The 24,560-nt window shown below is 30.1% G+C and overlaps 2 protein-coding genes across 3 annotated transcripts; both read left to right on the forward strand.

Annotated features, from left to right (window-relative positions):
- The first annotated feature begins 7,226 nt into the window (after positions 1–7,226).
- LOC126775101 (carboxypeptidase B-like) lies at positions 7,227–11,566 on the forward strand. Of its 2 annotated transcripts, XM_050496867.1 has the most exons (10): positions 7,227–7,369; positions 7,465–7,495; positions 7,630–7,734; positions 7,816–7,872; positions 8,231–8,278; positions 9,023–9,077; positions 9,680–10,036; positions 10,114–10,380; positions 10,534–10,722; positions 11,193–11,566. In XM_050496867.1, the coding sequence occupies exons 1-10, from the start codon at positions 7,303–7,305 to the stop codon at positions 11,364–11,366; spliced, it is 1,350 nt and encodes a 449-aa protein (XP_050352824.1). In that variant the 5' UTR covers positions 7,227–7,302; the 3' UTR covers positions 11,367–11,566. The 2 variants fall into 2 exon arrangements, with proteins under 2 accessions (XP_050352824.1, XP_050352825.1); XM_050496868.1 differs by lacking the exon at positions 8,231–8,278.
- Positions 11,567–14,330: 2,764 nt separating this feature from the next.
- Positions 14,331–22,859, forward strand: LOC126775100 (carboxypeptidase B-like). The gene is made up of 7 exons (XM_050496865.1): positions 14,331–14,749; positions 19,220–19,271; positions 19,508–19,720; positions 19,827–19,908; positions 20,510–20,660; positions 21,785–21,945; positions 22,187–22,859. The coding sequence occupies exons 1-7, from the start codon at positions 14,686–14,688 to the stop codon at positions 22,811–22,813; spliced, it is 1,350 nt and encodes a 449-aa protein (XP_050352822.1). The 5' UTR covers positions 14,331–14,685; the 3' UTR covers positions 22,814–22,859.
- The last annotated feature ends 1,701 nt before the right edge of the window (positions 22,860–24,560 follow it).

A 24,560-nucleotide genomic window follows, 5' to 3' on the forward strand; every position in this document is an offset into this window, starting at 1 on the left:
CTTTGAAAAGACATTTCGAAACTTGATTGTTGTTTCTTTTTTCAGAAAAGTTAATAAATGCCTTATTAAAAAAACAATTGTTACGAATCCACGAAGTCAAACAATAGGTAAATAAGGTAGCGATTTTGTAAGGATTCCGAGTTATTTAAGCGTAAATAAAATTAAATCGCCCGTGCAACGAACTGCCATGAATTTAACTAAACGTTTTGACAAGCGTATTGGTACATTTGCATTATGTCGTCGCAAACTCATCGGGGCAGAAAACTTACAATTAATATTAAAACATGCGCAATAAAATAAAGCCAAGCAGTCGGAAAGTATTCGCGTCACTCGAGCAGTGCTTTTGACATGGCTATTATATTGCTACACGGAGTAAGCGACGTAGATACAGTCATATTATTTAGCGAATTTATACCTTATATGAAATGTTCGTTAGGATTATAATCGCAAGTATAAAAATGACTAAGATGCTGAAAACATTGAAATATATCGTAGGCGATGAACAGAGCGATGCAAATGATGAGAGTATTTGGTTTTGTTATACAAAATGTAATACGGGATAGACCCGCTTAGCAGCTCATGAAATGTATTATATTTAGAGTAGTTTATTTCAACAGAAGTTGAACAAACTCTAAACAAAGAAACGTTAAAAAATTCCAGTCTTTTAAATTTAACTAGATTTTTTTATTGAAAATTTATACATAGGTAATTTTTTTATAATATTACCTGTTAGATAATTAATTACAACAATAAACCAATTTTGTACCGACATTTAAATTAATGCGAATATTGTATATAATTATATGTATAATGATTATAAAAAATATTAGTAAAAATAAAAAAAATTGTTTTTTAAGCTGTATATTTTTGAATTCCTTATGATGCGAGTATAACCAAGGAATGTTATTAAAAAATATAACCAGCTGTGATTATTTATTATTATCTTAACGATCAATACGGTGTAAGCAAAAAATAATATATTTTTTTTCTTTCCTTCACTTACTGTAAATTATAATGCAATAAACAAACTTCCTTAGGTAGTACGTTCCTTAGGTAGTATATTATTTAGATACGAATTTTATCATCAAAAAATTCTGGACTAGAAGCCAAATAATATATTAATATTGTATAAAAATTATAACGGTAATGATCTAACGTACAAGAAACAATTTATTAGAGGATAATTTTTTATGATAAATAATATTGAAAAAATATTGACGATATTGTCGTATCTGTTTATTTATCACACGAGAAAATGATAACTGTGACAGGTTTATTACGAATAAATCTTTAATATGAAGAACGATACTTTAATCTCAATTCGTATGATTCATTTTTTAACAGGAAAATCAAATCAATATATTTTAATAAGCTCCCTTTGCAGCGCAGCGGAGATTATTTCAATAATCTTCACATCATATTTTGATGTTGACATATAAAGATTTCTAATCTATCTAAAAATAGGAGGAAAAGAATAACTACAGAGTTTCTTGCCTAATTCTTGGTTTTTCTCGAAATATTCTTTATTTCGAAACTGTGATAGGCTTAAATTAAATTTATCTTGTAAAATAATCTGTATTTGAATAAAAACCACTTTTGATTTTGAAAAAAATATCTCTTATGACAATGTATGTAAGATATAAAAATATCACTTGATAACATTCTTTGGCTGTTCATGATAATAATAATAATAATAATCCAAAGCCGACTGTTATGTCATCATATTATTTGATAGACAATAAGATAATATACTTTTAAATATTATATTATATGTGTAAGGAAAGTCTGTCTCGGTACTGATCCGTATTCTATCAAAGCAATCTTAAAGTGAGCAAGCACTGCCAGGGCAGCTTCAATCCCCTATCTCGTGAGCAATCAGGGCAAGTGCATGCATCAGTCCGGTATGTAAATGTGGCTGGAGTGAGATTTCTAATGTAATTGACATTGGAAACGAGATTGTTTCGTACCTTAGACCATTTACCTATAGGATGGAACACGCGATCCTATGGGGATCCATTTTAATATCATCCTCTTTAAGCTACTATTTAAAATAGAATGATTTTAATTCAGACGTATCCATTGATATATACATATAAAACATAATAAAATAAATAAGGCTTTGTTTAGTTCATTTTTAGGAAAATTGTGTTAGCGTATTAAAACTTAGATCTTTAATTTTTAAATTTTCCCTACGCCCATGACTACTTTTAATAAATTTTTGTTCTGCCTTTATCATGTTTTAGATATAAGAAGAAACTAAATTGTACATGTGCATATTTAAATATTATAGATGTAAGAATGAATGTACTGTTTGTGTCCCAAATAAAATAAAAATAAAATAAATAATAGATTACAACTGCAATTTTCGTTTTCATCTGTGGGATTAATTTATAGAAGACTATATTAATGTATTATTCATGCAGGCTTGTGTGATATTTGAGATAAAGGAACCTGCTTCTAAAACACAAACGCTTAAACATAAATTCACACCACATTTAAGTCCCAACGCGTAGACGCGACTCGTAGAAGGGTGAGTGACTCCGAGCCCTACTTACTTTATTACTATAATGACTTGACATTTATTATCAGTTATGAAAATAAATTTTTCCTCATGAAATAAGGGAAAAAATGAATTAAGCTCAGTCGCGAATGAAACGTGTTTAATTGAGTAATATATTTTGTGTTAGGGCCGGCTGTTTGTTGCAGTTTTATGATAATCATTTGTATCGTCGACCCATTTGTTATTTTACGGAGATGGTACCATTTAATTTATATTTTTAGTCAACCATATCATTTGTACAATTCGCAGCTACATCCGGGCAAATTGATTTATACTTTTATGGTGGTAAATGAAATTATTAATGAGTTTCGGCTTTTAGTAGAATATCTGAGGAGTTGGTGGTTGCACAGTCATAAGTGTACGAACGCCAAATTTTTTTATCGCTAGCTAATTATTAATAATTAAACATTTAATTACCAAAGCAACATCTCCATTATTGTTTTTTTTTTAAATTATGTCTGCAATTTATATAAAAGTTATCAAAAGAGAATGTAAAATATAATCCAATTTAAGAATGAAATTCCTGCAATACTAAGAATTTTATTTCCTATTTACACTCTAGTCAATATTAAGGTTGGCTTTCGTGACCGCCCCGTGTTTCAAAGGTTTAACACGTTATAAATCCAGCCATAAAAAATACAATGTTGTGTACTATATGTTTCGGCTTCAAAGTACATTCTTGCTATTGTTCTAAATTAATAAGGGAGAAATGACACAGGGTATGAAAAACAATTCTCGTAGCATTATGAAAATGGTCGCGGCAAAATTAATATAATATTTTTTTCACTAAACATATACATAGGTGATTACCTAGTTCGTTTAAATATTGAATTTCGAAAAAGAAAACAATAGTACATTGAAATTCTAGTGTAAATCTAATTAAAATTAAAATGTATGAAAAAAAGTAAAAAAAAAAGTTTTACCTATTTTTTTCCATCATTTTATTTAGGATATCTATTATTTTAATTTATAACGTACCTATGACAATAAATTACGATAAACTCTTAATTTAATTATTTTTAAATGCATGCTTTTTAAACAAACGAAATACTAATTTTTTCAGTGGTTTTTAAAAGTATGATAATAAAATTTATCTTTAACAAAAAAATCTAGGCGATAGGTTAAACTTATTTTATAATAATTTGCAAGCAACGACGGTGGAATGCTTAATGTATTATTAATTAAGTGTAATATTTCTCAAGTAAAAATATTGAGCATGTACATTATTTCTCATGATAATATTCTTAATTTTATTATTATCTTTCAAGAGATTCCAATAATACGTTAACAAGGCATCATATTATTACTTTCCAATAATTTCGGAGGCCTTCTAAGCTTCGGCTTATGTCAGGGTTTAAGGCTTAGTTTGTATAAAATGTAATTTGAATATATTTAAAATCACTTTGTCTGTTTATAAAGATTAAAATTTTTCAAGCAGTTTAATATTAAAATAATAAAATTTATTCAATATATTTAAGAAATGTTGCTCAGTACTATGATGAATTTACTTAACTTTAGTGCTTCTTGGGGGAAGCCTATGTCCAGTTATGGACTCCGATTGACTAAATGATAATGTTATTTGATAGAAAATATGATTGTTCGATCGATATGTAGTATCTAATATTATTTATTAATTTAAGTAATCGTAAAATTCTATGGGCGTAGACACAACAAATAGCTAGTCTACTTAACACAAAATTTAATATTGCAAAACAATATTAAAATAATATTATATACAGTATAAGTAGGTATATATTACCGAGATAATTGAGGCTTTATTTCGTAGAATACCTAAGAACCAATTTTGAAGATCAAATTAATAGGTATAAGTCTGCCATTTAAAGGATCTTAAGTAGGATTTATTTTATATTTATTTATATAAATAATATTTTTGAAGTGAAACATGATGGCACCTCTTGGTGGTGAGACCTACTCGCATGCCGTGACGGCAAACGGTATGAAGCTCTTTTATGCCGTCTTGCCCGCCCTCCACTCTTTTGTATGCATTATGCGTATACTTATGTTTATTGATGAAACCCTACTTGTTTATTTTTACTCCTATTTATATAATGTTTTTTTTTTTCTAAAAACTTATATTAATCATAAATTGCTGGACGTCCCGTAAAGGCTATATATTTTTTTATAACATTTGTAGGTTAATGTAAACGTTTATATTTACATCAACTTATTACTAGTAACTGTTATTTTTTTGATAAATAAAGTAATAAAAAGTATTTACTAAATTTTGTCATTAGAACAAGCAACAATAAATTATTTCAATTAATATAACAAAACAAAATTTCTGAACATTTTCTTAAATTAAAAGGCCTATTTTCAACTCAACCTTGGATGAAGATTAAGGCAAAAACCCTAACAGTTTTTTTGTGTAGGTGTAAATCTTAATGCGCATTTACGAGGCCCACTATTACATGTTATAAGATTTAGCGAATTTGTAAAGAAGAATCGGAATATTAAAAATGACATAATACCTTTGTTTTGTCTATTTCAATTTTAACATTATAATGTATTATTAACTATTTTGCTTGATAATGGAAATCATTGGTAGTAAATTTAATAAAAAAAAAATTATATATATTAACAATAAATATGTCATAAATTAAAAGAGTACTTTTACTGGTGGTAGAGCTTTGTGCAAGCTCGTCTGGGTAGGTACCACCCACTCATCAGATATTCTACCGCAAAACAGCAATACTTGATATTGTTGTGTTCCGGTTTGAAGGGTGAGTGAGCCAGTGTAATTACAGGCACAAGGGACATAAAATCTTAGTTCCCAAGGTTGGTGGCGCATTGGATATGTAAGCGATGGTTGACATTTCTTACAATGCCAATGTCTAAGAGCGTTGGTGACCACTTACCATCAGGTGGCCCATATGCTCGTCCGCCTTCCTATTCTATAAAAAAAAAAAAAAAAAAAAGAGTAACAGCGAAGAATTAATAAATATGTTAAAATGCTTAGTCTAAAAATGGTGTACTGTTTCTGCTATACGTTTTTCGTTTGGACTAATGGTACAACCACTGTGACCAGTAAAACAACACTTCTGAGGGATCGTGAAATTTTTAATGACCACACGGTCAAGACTTAAGAGCTGGAATGGCAATAACTTATTTATGTTCTATATGCTCTTTCGCTAGTATTTTAATATTTACCTAATAATATGTTGAAAAATATGAAAATGAACATCACAATATTTAAATTTTATTTATTTTTATTTATTTTTATTTATTTATTTAACACTTTTTGCACAACATATACATAAAATGAGAGAAGTAGGAAACAATCAAAGAAAAAGAAAATAAAAAATGGTGCGCAAAGGAGGTCTTATCGCTTATAGCGATATCTCTAACAGACAACCTTTGGTGAAAGAATTTTGTAAGAGAACAGCTAAGTGCATTTACATATAAAAAGGAGATACTAAATATTTAATAGACTACACATATCTACATCCCACTAACCACATATACATACATACATACACACACATACACATATACATTCATACAAATATATATATATATATATACATACACATATATAATTATTACTTAGCATATACATATTATATATAATTATAGAGTATAAAATTATATATAGATAAATTATAAAGCACATACTATTTCATACATACATACATACCTTACTTGGAAATGGACAAATAATAGCTTTTCAAGCGGTATTTAAAAATACTCAATGAATTCGACTGCCGAATATCTGTAAGTAGTTCATTCCAAAGTTTGATGGTTTTTGCAGTAAAAGAGTTACTGTAGGTTTGTGTCCGGCTGCAGGGAATTATGTGAATTTAAAAAAAAAAAACTTTTTATTTATATTTTGCTGGAGACATAACACTTTATGCTTCTTGTCTTGTCTCAAGTACGTTTTAATGTTTTGATTTTATCCCAGAATCCAAGGTTAGGTTATGCGAGATCGGGGAAATAAAAGGTTAATGTATTTTCTGGCGAGGAATCCTCAAAACAGTGTTGGGTTAGGAAGTTGAAAGTATCACCGATTGGTAAATCAGAGTAAAGGCATCGATCAGATACAACATCTGCCGGTCGTGTCGGATTGGTATCCCATCGGACAGAGTGCTTCTAAGATACCAGTGTATGGTATCTTTTCAGTGCAGCTGACAATATTGAGTATATTGCTGACTATATGGCTATATGGCTGATACTATTGACTATATTGCTGACGACATTGCAGCTGCCAAAAAGATCTCTCTTTCTTCAAGTAAGAAGGCTCAAATGACTGTGAATGTAGCCAAAGGCATGCATCCTGAAGGACTTAGGCAATTTTATATTTGGTGTTCTAAAGTGTACAGGTGTAGGTAATTTTATTATAGTGCTATTTTAACTAGTCTAGTAACTAGAGAAAATGACAAATATATTTATGTTAATATTTTATTGTAATTAATTTTCTATTGTTTTTCTTTCAACTCTTAAATATGTGTGTCAATTAAATTATTTTTTAAGTAACGTGTCTTGCAAATTCCTATACCTGTTAAAAAATGACCTCGTATAAATTACCATTTTTTTTTTCAAAAATATCATGTTCTATTAACTATTTGTAAAAGAGGTTAAAACTTTTAATCTTCTAAAAATATAAGTCTGATATATGAATAAATAAGCATTATCAAATAAAATTTATACTTTTATTTATTGAAATGTCATAAAAACAAAATGATTTCGACATACCATCGCGTTTTGTTCTTTATTGGACTGTAACAATGTTTTTGAAAGAAATAGCATTTGCATCGATATTTTTATGTTTCGTTTGGTGTGAAATCAATAAAAGTAATATTAATAATTTACGCTATTTTTTATTTAATAATGTAATATTAATCAAATATTTTTAATAGTTATATATATTTTGGTTTCCGTTGTTTTAGGTAAAACAACAAAAGACGATATCAAACATTGGTATGTATAATCGTGCATATGTTCGTTGTACATATAAAATATTATAAATATATTATATAAAATCCATTATGAATTTTCTATAACTATACTTTTTTAAATAACGAAAATTGTTACTATTATAATAATTTCACCAGGGAATCAGAAACAGTTGTTGGAAAAAAATCGACAAGTAAGACAAAAGAAATTGATAAAAATAAAAAACCAAATCTTCGTCAACGACCAGTTAAATCCAAAGTCAAGTAAGCATACCTTATAACGTTTTAATTGTTACTTTCATAATATAATAATAAATATTTTTTGTTTTTCTATAATTATTTCAGAAAAGGTGAAAACATTTCTAAGTGGCCCAAAGAATCCAGATATCAAAAAAAGAAAGTGTAAGCGTCGCGCCATTAGTAATTGTAACATTTGTAAATTTATTAGTAATTTTCAAAAAAAAATCTAATTTAAAAACTTTAATCCATTATTTACTAATGAGATATCCATCAAGTTGTTTCTTTTTCAATATAGAGCTGTTAGTTAGATTTATTAAACATAAATATCTCATACAAAGATAATAATCAAATAGTTTTTATACATATTTACTTGGCACTATGAGTGCTATACGTTTATATGCCTGGATATAGTAATTAATTTCATATCATAATTCATACATACAAAAAATAATATAACACTAGTAGATATTATATAACGAAGAATTATTGGATTTTTTAAAATTTTAATATTAATTTCTAGAGCACCTAGATACACTAAAATGCAGATGGTACAGCAACAACATACAACGTAAGATAAAATATGATTTAATCATCTATGATTATTCTTAATATTATCAATAGTCCGCTTACATATTAATAATTATAAAAGATGTAATTCTAAAATATGTATGCGGCCGTTCTCATGATGATAAGTGATCACCGCCACCCATAGACGTAACCGTCATTTACCATTCCTTACATCGCCAATACGCCACCAACCATGGAAACTAAGATACTTGGGATATAATATACTGGCTCACTTAATCTTAAAACCAGAACACAATCCAACTAAGTATTGCTAATTAGCTTCTGCTAATATCTGATAAGTGGGTGGTAACTACTCAGATGGGCTTGCACAAAGCCCAACCACCAAGTTAAATTCGAACAACATTTCAAAGTATTCAGTCCCAAATACCGTAACGTGTTCGTAGATACATTATTAACACAACTTTGTAACAGAGCCGGTTAGCCGGTTATAAAGAGTTTGTACATTCCTTCTCGGATATATACGCTATAATAATAGGATCTCAAACAGCGTCATAAAAATCAGTTTCAAAATATAAAAAAAAAATGTTAAGGAATATTTATATGAGAAAGGTAATAAATGTAACGATTAACCTTGGGAGTGAGAAGACAACCTCCAGGTTTTCAAATAAAAAAAATCTTTATATATATTGTAAGCAACATATATATTTTGTTTTACAATGATAAATTATATAAATAGGGTATAATAATTTAAAACTTTAATTTTTTGTATTGAATTTGATTCCAGAATGTCTCCTCTTTTGGCGAGTGACGAAGAAATAGATGAATTAAGCCCTTACAGTGTAATTTAATTAGAATTTTATAAAAAAATTAGTTACATGGGCCACCTGGTTATAAGTGTTCAGCGCCGCCTATAGAATTTCATCCTAAGAAATATTAAGTAGTCCTTACACCGCTTACAGCCGAGATGGCCCAGTGGTAAGAACGCGTGAATCTTAATCGATGATCGTGGGTTCAAACCCGGGCAAGCACCGCTGAATTTTCATGTGCTTTATTTGTGATTATAATTCATCTCGTGCTTTACGGTGAAGGAAAACATCGTGAGGAAACCTGCATGTGTCTAATTTCACTGAAATTCTGCCACATGTGTATTCCACCAACCCGCATTGGAGCAGCGTGGTGGAATAAGCTCCAAACCTTCTCCTCAAAAAGAAGAGAGGAGGCCTTTAGCCCAGCAGTGGGACATTCACAGGCTGTTACGGTACACCGCTTACAATGCCCTGTTAATCATAATCACAGTAACTAAGATGTTATGTACCTCGTGTGGTCAAAACTGACGAGATAGCCCATCAGTACTGCGTATAAAAAATACTGGCAGGCATTAAATGATATTTATTCAGAAATAACTCTTTATTTAAACTTTATTTTCAAATTTTTGTTTTAGATTAAAAATTATCTTCAACATATTGTGAAGAACATTTCCGATGCAAATGTAACCGTCGATGTAATTGGCCGTACTGTTGAATATAACGACATTGTCCTTCTTAAGATAACAGAAAAAATGGAGGACCCAACGAAACGATATTTCAGGGCCAATGAAGGCAAATATGCTGAAGATTCAGAAGAGAAAAAGATTATATTTATAATACATGGACTTAGTGTGATGGGTGCAACAACACTACGATGCCTATCACAAGAATATTATTTTCTTACGCTCTTATCTTATTATACTAACCATTTAGATAAATTCGATATATTCCTAATACCAATGGCAAATCCGGATGGTATTGCTAGACTTAGGGTACGTTAAAAAGCTGAATACAAATGATATAAAACAGATGAGACTAGTCTTTTAACATGTGCTCCTTCTTTTTATAGAGTACCAGCCAGTATGAAGAAACACTAATCTGGAATAAGAATGCTTCACCTCAAAATGACTGTCCGGGGGTCGCGTTAGACCGAAATTTTGATATAGCGTGGAACAATAATGTTTCTATCAACTCTTGTCACCAAGACTATCCAGGCTCAGCTCCATTTTCTGAAGCTGAAACAAGAGCAATACGTGACATATTTCACAAATACAGTCACAAAATCATTGCTTATTTAAATGTGCACTCTGGAACTTACGACCACACAACATTCAAGGTGCGTTTGTTAATATAACTACACCAAAAAAAAAAAACAAAACCACAGCAAAACTCTTAGATAAAACAATACATATTTGATTAGAATTTAATGTAAGTCAGACTAAATATATTAAAATAGAAGGTTAATTACAATCTAATGAAATAATTATAGGGTGATGCAGTACTTTATCCCAAAGGCTATACAGACTCTGTATCAGATGATGATAAGTATATTGATCTGAAGGCTGAAATTGATGAAGCTATGAGAAACGCAAGTTTTCAGATAATATCGGTAACTGTGGACACATTGTACAGTTGGTATGGAAAGGTTACTGGTACAAGCGTGGACTATGCTTTAGAGGTAAATATAATTAAAAAATAGTCTGGTTACGACATTAAAATATAAATCAAATTTAATGAAAAACTAAATTTTGCATTATGCTTTAACACGTCGCACAAATGTTATAAGTATATATTCTATGTATATAAGTAGTAAATATGATGTTTTGTATCCTCAAAATATGCAAAATGATAGAATATATAGGATTTTTCGCATCCTGGGTGGGTACCACCTAACCACTAGTTTATCTACCCCAAAATAGGTGACTTTTTTGTATACAGTATTGACTGTTTATTACTGTACCCTAAATGGTTAGTGTGCTAGTGTTGTTACAGATACATGAAACATAACATTTTAGTTCGTACTGTTTGGAAAGTTTAATATTTAAAACAGTGCTAATATCTATAGGCGATGATGACCTCATACTTTCGGGTGTATTTGTAGACGGAGCAGCCATGGGTTGCACCATCTTTAACATCTTTGTCTTACAGGTTTATGGTATACCGTTTGCCTTAGAACTAGTGATGCAAATATATAACATTCCGCAAGATTACGAAGATCATCCCGACTACCACGATAACGCCCTCGTTGAAGTGTGGGGCAGAGTTATTGACGTCATTTTTAATTTTATATGGAAAACACAAAATGGAATCGAAGTTAAATAAGATCTTAGTTAGTTACAGTTAATTAGTTTTTATTTTTATTTTACCACTTATTAAATTTTCTATATAGAAAGTTCGTACATTACTTTTATCAGCGATTTTTAAATATTTTTACCTTGGTTCAATTCGAGTATTACGTTATCAAAATTTTATTATAAAATTGATGTATTTTCTTAATAATCATTATATACAACATATGTCTATTTATGGAAGCCTCAAAATTATTTAACGTACCTAAAGCCTTCAAATCTCCAGTGTCTTTCCACTGCGCTTCTGCGATCTACTGGATGTGGCAGTATTTTATCCGACACAGGGAGGTTTCCTCATGATTCTTTCAAGAGCGAACCCGAAATCAATTATAAACAAATAGAGCACATGAAATTGGTGCTCGCCCGTGCTTGAATGCGTAGTGCTCGGTTAACATATACGTGTAATAAGATTATTTTCTCAAGTGTAATTTCTTTACTTCCGTAAGTGATTCACAAATGTAAAATAATTTTATATTCACTTTCAAAGTTCTGGGAAACAATAAAATTTTGCATATCGGGTAAACATTACTGTAACACTTTCTCCGATCGAGCCTTATGTATTATTGGTTAGTAAGTCATTGTTACTGACTTATATTTTAAAAACATAGAATTGTATACAACAAAAAATTGGTATACATGGCCTGTTATTAACTGATACATTAACGAATGTTACAAAGAACCATCAATGAAAAGCGGTCAAATTTATGCCGTCGCTTAAATTCGAAGTGGGACATATATGTTTTTGTTTATACCTTGTCGTGCATACAAAGGAAGTTGAGAAAGAATAAAGAAAGTGAAGGTACGCTTAAAAGTTTAAATAAAATGCCGGATTAGTGATACTATCCTAGACGCAAAAGAATTTGAGTTTTCGTCTTTGTACAATTTAATTAATTTTATTCGTATGACGTTTTTTCTAACCCCAGCCAAAATAAAACTTTGTTTTTAGTAGAACATAATAGCAAGATTAATACTTATTATATGTCCAATTACTATTAACTATCTTAAAATTAATAGTAGTAATAGCATATAATCTTTAATCAATTTAACCGACTTTGTCCTTTATGGTGAATTAACCAAATTACACTGAAACCTTATTTATGATTCAAAATAAATTTAAATGAAGGCGTAACTGATGTTATCGTGATGTAGCGGCAATCTGCCCCCCATTCTTGTTCTCGCAGCTAACAATGAGGCGCCGTTAGTTGGGTTCCGTACGGATATTGTGACTTTGTTCGCGTGGACGTTCAATATAATTTTTAGGCCATCTTCTAACCCTTTTTTAAACAGGATATAGCCTACAAACATTAGGAGTTTCGTTGAAATACAATAAATGTAAACATTGTGAGCAAAGACACACTTTAAAGTAATAAAAATAGATTAAGTAAAGTTAAATACGAAGACAAAATCTAAGATCCGTCGGCAACATATATGTCAATAAACGCATATGCTAATTGACGGTAGTCAAGTAATTATGGAATAGCCTCTATTTTTTCATAGTCAAATTAACACAACAATTTAAAAATCATATAAGGGTCCAGTTTTATCACAAAATACTCACTCTTAACAGTAATCTTTATAGTTGTTGGTGGTACCATGATACCGGTGCTATTTCAATCAGTGTCACCTAAGTTCATTAAACTCTAGGTTTGAATCAGCCACCATTAGGTATCTCTATTTAATTCAAGTATCCTAATTAATGTTACAAGAAAACGTTTTATATTTATTTTAAAATTGATTTACTTGCAATTATGAATTTAAAATAATTAATACATTAGTTTTTATAATATACTTGTACACCTTATATTTTCTTAATGTCTGTTAAATAAATAAATTAAAATAAAGCTTATTTGAATTAGATTGTGTTATATAAAAAAAATTATATTGACGAAACTTCTCAAAAATAAAAATCTTTAAAATAAAATAATGTGCACTACATGTAAAAATAATCAGTTTAATTTTTTATTAAAAGGTTTTAATTGACTACAAAGCTGTCTGAAGTCGATGTGAAGTGCGAAATAATGTTCCACTATGTTTCACTTAGCAATATAAATTACTTTATTTTTAAAATATAACGGAATAGAATTATAATTATACATGAAAGTGGCAAAGTAACCTGGTATGTAAATACATATACAAATAGTATCGTCTAACAGCACAATTTTTAATTAAAAAATGGATTAAGTATGTTTTTCCAATGACATTCTTTTTCTGTTACTTTTTTTTAATCTCGTATTAATCTCGGATATAATAGTAGGTCCCTATATAACTTATATTTTGTAGACAACGCTTAAGACGTTATTGATACTGTTAAGGATTAATGACTACATCAGCGAAGAAATATGATAAATATCTATATTAATATAGCAATAAAAAAAACCTAAAATGATATAAAGATACTAATAAGTGAGGAGACGTTTATTTGTAATGTCTAACTGCAAAAAATACGAAACAATTACAATAAAACTTATATCAGAAGATGCGTTTTCGGAGAAAGTTTTAGTATATTATTATATGAATATATATGACTATTGACGTGACATGCGTGAATTTATTTAAAAAAAAAACACAAGGAGCATGGTGTTCAACGTAGAGATAGAAGACCTATTTGCATAAGAACACATCTAGACAACATTAAAAATTAAAACTGTAAAAAAAATAAAAATGGCTCTGCATCACACAATTTACACACCGTAACATTTAATCAATAACAAATTGAAAATTATTTTTACGACTTTAGTTATTGACGTATGTTCGATTTTGTAATGTGAAAATACATTTCAGTTTGATTAAATTTTAATAAGCTTGGATAATATTTAAATCTATTTTTAAAAGTAATTTGTTGTGAAATTTAATTATAATATAATCTAATTGACATGTTAAAAGATCATTATTGTCTAAGTTTTATGTTACACGCATGGTTTTTTTTTAGGTACAGGAAAAATGTATATTTACAAGATGTGATATTTATGGAAGGCAAAACAAATTTTATTATCGATAATGAATTAATAAAACTGATTGGAATTTACAAACATAAAAATATTTATTTTTAAAACGAAGGGCCTAATTGGAATAAGGGTTTATTTCGTAGGAGCAAAGACCTTATGATGATGATCGAGATCATTAGAAAAAATATCGGAGAATTCTTGGACAATCTTGCAGAAGGATAGGCATTGCGCATGCGCGATATCTCAGTCAGCAGCGGTTCGTAGAGACGAGTGCATGGCTGCGCGGGAAGTGATATTATTTATTTATTTAACGTCATAGTTTACTGTACATTTAAAAAATAACATCAAATGTATCATTCAATCATGTGTTTGAAAAGTTTTAAAAATACAAATTGGATCGTTCTTTATTTTGGTAAGTTATATATATATTCGATATTCAACTAATTAAAAGTGTTCTGTTAGTTAAGATTTTTTATAAGTATACATGAATATAAATTTCGTTTTAATGTTACAAAACTATACGATATAACGGTGCTTAATAGAATAAATTTGCTGAGTCTTGTTTTGTATCTTCATTACCCTCTAGTTACTATAAATAAAGTACTTTCTCCGATGCGATTCAAGCGGGATTTTTTGAGGTTACACAGACCTACTTTTATAAAATAATAATAAAAAAAAACATTTTAAGTACAAGTGTTTTTTTACTTAATATAAATATGAATTTTTAATTAATTTTGCTCTTTATAATAATAAGTAGATGGTCTTATTGTATCTTCATTACTTAATAAAAACATCATTCAATATCTTTTTTTTGTTTCATCGAATACTTAAAATTTTATCTCAATAAAATATTCGCGTTTAAAACACGAATTTCCTTGTCAACTTTTTTTTTTTTTTCTAACGTAATTTGCATATTTTCAAAGATATTTTTGCTATCTTTAAGTGATTGCAAATCGTTGTGTCCGTGGTACTTAACTTTTATCTATATAATTGTAGGCGTTTAATAGTTGCTTTCGTGAATTCTGATTACATTAATAGTGTTGACTAGAACTGAAATGTCTTAAATATTTTAATAGATAAACAGATGTTGTCATAATTGTTTTTTCGCGTTTTTAACAGATAATAAATTTATCAATTTTTACAATTACAATTCAATTAAAAAAAAAAGCCGAGATGGTTCAGTGGTAAGAACGCGTGCATCTTAACCGATGAACGTGGGTTCAAATCCGGGCAAGCACCACTGAATTTTCATGTGCTTAATTTGTGATTATAATTCATCTCGTGCTTTACCGTGAAGGAAGACATCGTGAGGAAACCTGCATGTGTCTAATTTCACTGAAATTTTGTCACATGTGTATTCCACCAACCCGCATTGGAGCAGCGCGGTGGAATAAGCTCCTAAAAGGGAGAGGAGGTCTTTAGTCCAGCAGTAGGACATTCACAGGCTGTTACGGTAAAAAAAATATACTCCGCCTTTTTAGAAATTCCCGAACCCGAAATACCAAAATACATGTTCTACAACTATTAGATTTTTATATTTTCAACCTATTTTTATATTAATATAAATGCTATTTATATATATTTTTTTGCTATAAATTTGTAATGTGTATTTTGTTTTTATTTTTATTTTGTATATTATAAAAATGTCTGTACATAGTTTACTATTGAATGTAAAAATATAATAAAGAAAAAATTTATGATTCAATATAAAAAAAATGTAAATTTAGTAAAATTTGAAAAAAATACAAAAAGATTAACGTAATATATTTTGATAGAAATCGAAGTATTTTACTAGTCTTATTGTAATCGTAATTAATAATTATAGGTTTAATCTATACTCATTATAAATGCATTCTTTCTACGTAAAAATATAATTATTCTTATTTTAAGTGTGACCAAAGTTTTTGATAAGACCATGGTATGAAAAGAATATTATTAAGCATGATGCGCACAACGATTTTTGTTTTAATTATAATATTAAAAAAAAAAAAAAGATTTGTTACAATCAATTTTGCACAAGTTACAATCACAGCCAATAATTGAATGAGTGTTTCATTCATTGCATTACTAGACCGACATCATTTGTTCATCACCATCATCGCCATCACCGCCCTGTCGTTGGCGCTAGAAAAAATATTAACCATTACTACTTACATCGCCAATACGCCACCAACTTTGAGAACTAAGATGTTATGTCCCTTGTGCCTGTAATTACACTGGCTAACTCAACGTTCATACCTAAGTATTGCTGTTTTGCTGAAAATATGTCATGAATAGATGGTACCGACCCAAATGGTCTTGCACAAAACCACCAAGTAAAATTTTGTTCAGAAAAGCTTAATTTATTTTTATCGTGGGAAAATGTGCACTTAATAATCGAGTTATTGATCAATCCGATGTTGGGCAAGCCGCTGGACTGAACATGTATTTGTATAAAAATTAAATGTATAAAACTGTTCACATTTATACAAATAAAATAACAATCAACAACAAAAAAAATCCAGCATCAGAATTGACATCATGGAATTTTACCGCAAAACGTAGCAGTATTTTCTACCTGAATCGCAAATTAAACACTAAACAAAAAAAGCAAAAATTATAATAACACAGTAACAGCCTGTTAATGTCCCACTGCTGGGCTAAGGCCTCCTCTCCCTTTTAAGGAGAAGGTTTGGAGCTTATTCCACCACGCTGCTCCGATGCGGGTTAGTAGAATGCACATGTGGTAGAATTTCAATGAAATTAGACACATGCAGGTTTCCTCACGATGCTTTCTTTGACCGTCAAGCACGAGATGAATTATAAACTCAAATTAAGGACATGAAAATACAGTGGTGCTTGCCCGGGCTTGAACCTACGATCAGCGATATAGATTCACGCGTTCTAACCACAAGGCCATCTCGACTTAAAAAAAAATCTAATGAATAATAGGAATTATTTTCTTAAGATAATGCGATATATTCTTAAGCATTTTAAATGTAAACAATTTAGGTTAATAAATATACAAAATTATTCTTTTTAATGAACGGTGCATTTGTTTTTTTTTAATAATAATTAATTAAACTAAAATATATATCAATATAATGGTTAGTAGCTTCAATAGTAACAGAAGCCTCTATCATTATTTTTAATTATTTATGAGATGTGTATCAGATAGGTATTTGTACTAGAAAGGCTCTGCAATCAAAGGCCTATTTTCTACACGGTCTTTGTATGAAAGCAAAATGATGCTCATAACGAGATTTGCGATGATATGGTTACTTTCACTACCTAAAACTGTCGGACGCTTAAAGTATGGCGTGCACCTACAATGTACAATTAAAATCATATAGATTTTCAATATGAATGGTAAGATATACTATTTCCGTATTTATATGGTCTACAGTAATATTAGACATATACTACAATAAAAAGAACAGAGTGGCCTAGTGCAGGTTTCTCACGATCGCGATGTTTTCCTGCACCACCAAAAACTTCGGTTAAGACCCCTGAGTTATCTTCAAAGCTTCCTGACTATTCATTCAAAATAAATAAGGTTATTTAATTAACATTACTTGATTATTAAAAATTAACGACTATTTCGAATCAGGTCCGGATATTTTTTTTTCGTCAGAGCGTCACGGTAGCATGTGAAAAGAAAAAAGCGAAGCGATCCCGTGGCGCTCCTCGTTAAGACGGAAAGGGTACCGCTGGTTTTTAGTGGGTATTTCGATGTTCGCGGCGCACTTGGCGCCTTGGACAGCGGCGAGCCCTTACATACCCCACCACTGTTCCCGTGGGGGAAACGCGTAACGCGTTTTTCCAGCGATAATAAAAAACGGGTACTTTCTTTTTCAAACCGGTTATAGTTTTTAATTTGATAATCAATAAGTATATGTATTGCTTCTATCATTTTTAAAGAAACTCTTATTAGGTAAGTCATCTCAAATTTAGATATCGATAGTAATTAACATAAGCAATGATAATTTAAGGATTTTTTTATCGCTAATACTCTATATGAAATTTTTCTTAATATTAAAACTACTCAGAAAAAATCCATCTCTCAAAGAAGTTATAATTAAATATAATACGTGGAAGTCAAAGCGACGTAGACGCAGTAGAAATGCTACAGATAATTAAGAATTTAATATAAAATTTTCTCCAAACACAACTCGGATCAAATAAAATAGAGTAATATTTGATCAAAGGACTGCCATGGCTTCATTCCATAGAGCGTTGCAGTTAATTTGAATCGAAAAATTCCGTCTTTATTAAATTAAAATTATCGGGGATTCAGTCGATCAAAGAGCGGTTCTAATGACATCAATTGCTTCGGAATTGGTCCACGCTGGAAGCCAGATTGTACCCGGCCGTTTTAGGAAACGCTCAATTACAAGAAGCCAAGGAAAAACGATAAATGTCGCCGCAAATTAAAGAATCGTCCCACTTCCAAGCAAATACTGCCTTAGAAATTTAAGTCGCAACCGTCGCCTCCTAATGGCGTGTTTTTAAAGAGCTACCTTCGACTCTCTGGCCCATTAAGGGGAATTACGGGATTTGGCTTATTTATTTATACTTACACGTGTAGAGAATGCGCTGTTTATCGATGGTGTTATGCAACAATCGACTTGTATGGTATCGTAAAATCACATAATTATAATGTCTGTAATATAGAATACGAGGAACATAGAAACGGATTTTGAAACATACAAACATTATTTACAAATGTTATATTTTTTTACTTTCAATTTTATAAAAAAAGGAAGATATATTTTAGAACTGTAAAAATAGTTTTTTTTTCTATGTATTAGATGATAATATAATATACTAGATCAACTTCAACTAACTCGATATGTCCTTACGTGATGCATCACACGTAGCTTCATGAATTATTATTTTCCAGGTCTATTGGGGCTACTTCAGCAAGTGGAGTGTGTAGACAACAAATATGACAAGTATGTATGCCACAAAAGAAGTATACATAGGATTACAAATAAAAAACACCTCTATTTGTATTTAAGTGTAAGCCGCAAACTATACACATTACTTGCACTTTTTAACATTTAAATGAATATGATATTTTTACAAGCTTAGAACTTTCTAGATGGTTTGATTGTATGTATGTATGTAATGTAAATATAACTGTACCATTATATCTGTTAACAAATTATAATACACGATTTTGTTGCAGCTATACCCTGATCAGGCTTTACCCAAGCCATACACAGCAAATAGAAGCATTGGAATATCTTGAAAAACCAGAGCATCATGTTGAAATTTTGAAGAAAAGTCGTAGTTTCAATGATAGTACTGACATCTTAGTACCGCCGAGTGACATACCGTTTGTTAAGGAATTCATTAAAAGTGAAAACTTGAATTACGAACTCAAACGTAACTATGGAAGGTTAGCGCTTTAAAATAAAATGGATTCACATTTATACAAGTATCGATAAATTACGTTTAGAGTATAAGGTATCTGTTGTTAATTGTATTTTTTTTATATTTTTAAGGACGTTCGAAACCGTTGAGCGAACGCCAAAAAGAAGAGTTTTACGTGGATTTAGTGTTTTTGAATATCACTCGTTCTCCGCTGTAAGTACACCTACGTCATTCATTTATATTTTGCCATTATACATTATATTAATAATAGTCGAACAATCAAGAATATGTACTTGATTTTTCATATGTAATGCAACCTACGTTTGAAATTAACAAATGAAAGTTTGAAACAATATAATACTAATTAATATTAAATGCAATTCGTATCGCAATGAAAAGAAGCATTTTGGTACTCAATTAGTATTTCGATAATTATGATTTAAAATCACTTCTGACTAAGCGTACTCTATGATTATTTATAAGCTTAACATTTTCTTAAAAAAAAGCGAAAACATTTTACTCCCCACTTCGCTACTATTAGTACAAGTGACCGTAGTATTCATTTTGCGTTAGAAACATTTCACACATACGCTAAAGTCACACACGTTGCAATAGTTTTCGACTTTAAGTCTTATTAAACATAATGATTTAAGCTTTTTATGTTGCTAAATGATACAATATATTTTAAGATTCGTCTAATTAATAATTAGCCATTTAAAAAACTCATAATGTTTATATATTTTAATTGCGTTATTTGACGTTTTTCTAACATGAATATATTATGAACATTTAAATAAAATGATATATTTCCCAGATCCAGGAATACATAGACAATTTGGCAAAACGACAACCTGACTTGGTAAAACTTCAAAACCTAGGAACGAGCTACCAAGGCCGGCGAATGAAACTTGTTAAAATATCTTCAGATCACAATGCACAAAATCCTATTATATTTGTCGACGCTGGTAAGTTCATAACATATGTTAAATATACCATATTAAAAAATATGATCTTTCTAATCATATTATTATTGTTGTAAAGACGTACCTAAGTGTTGTTTGTTTTTACCAAATTTACGGAAAAACTATTAATTTACATAATTTAATTTATTTACCTATAAGCGTTTTAATATTTTTTATATCTAGATTATTTTGATACTATTATAACAATGGGTAGGTAATTAAGTTTATACAACATCATGAAATTCTAATAAATGACTAATACATAATATCTGATTGATATGAAACTTTTACATTATGATATATATATAGTTTTAACCCGACCACAGGCTATACATACAATAAATATACAACATATGTTCATATGTTGTATATTTATTTAATTGTTAAATTAGATGGATAGGTGAGACGCTGTCCGTATATTAACACTTAGTTTAAAAAATAATAAGATTTTTAGATTTTTAAACATATCTCTAGAATTGTGCACAAGTGCAATATTTTAAAGATTAACAAATTAACAGCTGTTGTTATGTTAGGAATAATTAGAATTAGGAAAAATTATTTTGAGAACAAAGTATTTCTACTTTATTGTTGATTAGAATTAATACCGTTAATTCTAATCAACAATAAAGTTATTGTAATTCATCACAATGCATGTTGATTTTAAATATTTCCAATACAATTTTTCATATACACTAATAAACGCATTAGAAAAATGAAACCGGTTTTTCGGTTCCATGCACGGGGAGAGTGCAAGACACAAAACTCATTGTATTATAATATTTGTACATACCTCATTACTTAATATATTATAGAGTAAATCTTAATATAACCCATGCAAACAAAGGGCTCCTTCCTTCTCGGGCTTGTAACAGATAAAATATATTTATATTTGTTTTCGAATGCTTCGCATCGTTTTTTGTTCTTATAAATATTTCTCGAAATGAAAAAATATCTTAATTGTTCTTCGTGCTTTAAAATGCCAGAATTAAAGTTAATGTTGTAATTGATATTAATAACACTTTAAGCGTGCGTTGACATGATTTGATCTAATAACTCGTAATACATTTCAGCATGAGGTCTTCGTCCCTGATTCAATAACCAGTTAATCTTTAATGATTCATTGTCAGGTATCCACGCCCGCGAGTGGGTGGCGCCAGCGATGGCTCTATACCTGATCCACAGGCTGGTCAACGACCCCGATGCCCGTAAAGAGCTGGACGGAGTGGATTGGTACATCCTCCCGGTTGTCAACCCTGATGGATACGAATACACACGCACTAATAGAGCGGTGAGTTATAGTTTTAGTTGTTCATTTCAGTTACTTTATGTTGCGTCTTAGAAATACTTTGATTGAGTATATTTCTTATTTATAATTTTCAACTCAATTAAATTGTCCGAGTTACCGGTTATTTTTTTAAGATATTTATGTTTCATTTGCAATTATATACTTATTGCATCTTAAAATATGATAATTTTATAAAAATGACATTGACTTATACATTTATTTCAAATTAAATATAAATTTACAGAATCGTTTATGGAGAAAGACCAGATCAAAAAATTCTCAGTACGAATGTTTTGGAGTTGACGGAAACCGTAATTATGGTTTCAAATGGGCTGTTAGTGGCATATCCACTAATCCTTGCGATAAGGAAACTTACGCTGGACCAAAACCTTTCTCCGAAGTAGAAACACAAATGGTCAGAAACATTATGATGGAAAATAGCAAACGAATGAAATTGTATGTTTCCTTACATTCATATGGACAGTACTTGGTTTACCCTTGGGGTTATACAGGAGAATACTTGCCAAAGGAATGGAAAAAATTAGATACGTTAGCTAGAATGGTTTCGGACGCAGTACAAAAAGCTGGCGGTCAGCCCTTCAAAGTTTTGAGTGCTGGAAAATGGTATGCTGCTGCTGGTGGTAGTGATGACTATGCTTTTGGAGCAGTTGGTGTTCCATACTCTTACACAATGGAATTGACAAATGGTTATGAATTCATATACCCTGAACGACTTTTACGCACAGTCTTACCACAGTACTACGAAGGATTCAGAACGTTTGCGGCACAAATTAAAAAAGAGTTCTGTTTAAAATATATTGGACAGCGATGTAAGTTTGCTACGCTAGAAGAATCTGGCACAATTAGCTAAAATTTATGCGAAAAACTCCGGGTTAAAATATATATTAAAAATGAAACGATTGTATTTTTATTTACTCATAAATATACTGAACTCGGAACCTCAAGTACCATAAAGTAACAAGAATGTCATATTAAAAGAAGATAAAATTAAAAATAAATACAAATTTTAAGCATGGAATTCAATAATATGTACCGTTAACTTCATATTTTCGAGCTGGAAGCCGAGTCAATATTGCAAGGATGCAATATCTTGAAAATATTTCGTTGATATTCCGATTTACGTTTAATTTTCCAACTGAATAATCTTCTGATATGGCTTTAATATCTCAAGCGATATTCATTATGTATATTGAAATATTAGGAGTGAAGTTGAAATATATTTAAAAGTTGATAAATCTACTTGAGCTTAATATACTTCGAAATTGACTGATCACATTAAAATTGGCACATATACGCATTCAAATCAAATGAAATAATTATTTATTCAGATAGGCTCATATAAGAACTTCTGAATCGTCATGTGATTGAATTGAATTACATGTAAACTCTATTTCAACATTTTGATTACAGAGTCAATGAAGTTTAACCAAAATTATGCACATAATGTTTGGAAATCAATAAATACTAATAATACTCCACGCTTTTTTATCATAAAATAAATAGTTTTTTATCATAAAATAAGGCAGTAAATAGGGCAAGTTAAAAAGTTTTCATAGAGAAGGATTTTGCACAATCCAATTTGCTATTCCATTATTTCGCCACTATGACACTATACATAGCACATATAGGACATACAACTGAAACAATTAATATATTACACATGCAGAACAACGTCTGTCGGGTTTTCTTTGGCTTATATATTTATTTATTTTTTTCGTTTTTATTAAGTTTTTTAGCATAGTACTATTAGCGCGCAGCGCCGAGCAATCTTCGGCTAATATTCACTTGTTCTAACCTCTGGGCAATCTTGGCTCTCAGAAATACATGGTGTAAATTATTTGGTGGTAGAATGAATATGAGTATTGTAATATGGTATTATATATTTACTGGTGGTAGGGCTTTGTGCAAGCTCGTCTGGGTAGGTACCACCCACTCATCAGATATTCTACCGCAAAACAGCAATACTTGATATTGTTGTGTTCCGGTTTGAAGGGTGAGTGAGCCAGGGTAATTACAGGCACAAGGGACATAAAATCTTAGTTCCCAAGGTTGGTGGCGCATTGGCTATAAGCGATGGTTGACATTTCTTACAATGCCAATGTCTAAGGGCGTTTGGTGACCACTTACCATCAGGTGGCCCATATGCTCGTCCACCTTCCTATTCTAAAAAAAAAAAAAAATATAACATAAAGTACATATCTGGGCGAATTTGAGCCAGTCTACGACGATTGCATGTTTCCAAGTAATTTCATGAACACTTTAATTATTCTTGGTTATTCCATTTAGATCCACAAAGACTCTATTTTATTTTTATTATTTTAGAATTCCAACAAGTTATACACATCACTAGCTTACATTATACATAACACTAGTCTTTGTGCTCCCCCAATTATAGGAAACCACAGCATCCATCTTATATTACTAAGTAACAGCTAAGCTAAGCAATAATAAAATTAAAATATATTATATATTCCAACGTTAACATAACTTAGATCATTTCCAGTCTTAACAGCTCTAAGACTAGTAGGTATTATGAGAAACAAGTTAGTTAGTATTGTATTTGTTGTAAATTATAGTCATCACCTCTTTGGCAACTG

This window comes from Nymphalis io, chromosome 17, assembly GCF_905147045.1.
Source record: "Nymphalis io chromosome 17, ilAglIoxx1.1, whole genome shotgun sequence".
Taxonomy (NCBI): Eukaryota; Metazoa; Arthropoda; class Insecta; order Lepidoptera; family Nymphalidae; genus Nymphalis; species Nymphalis io.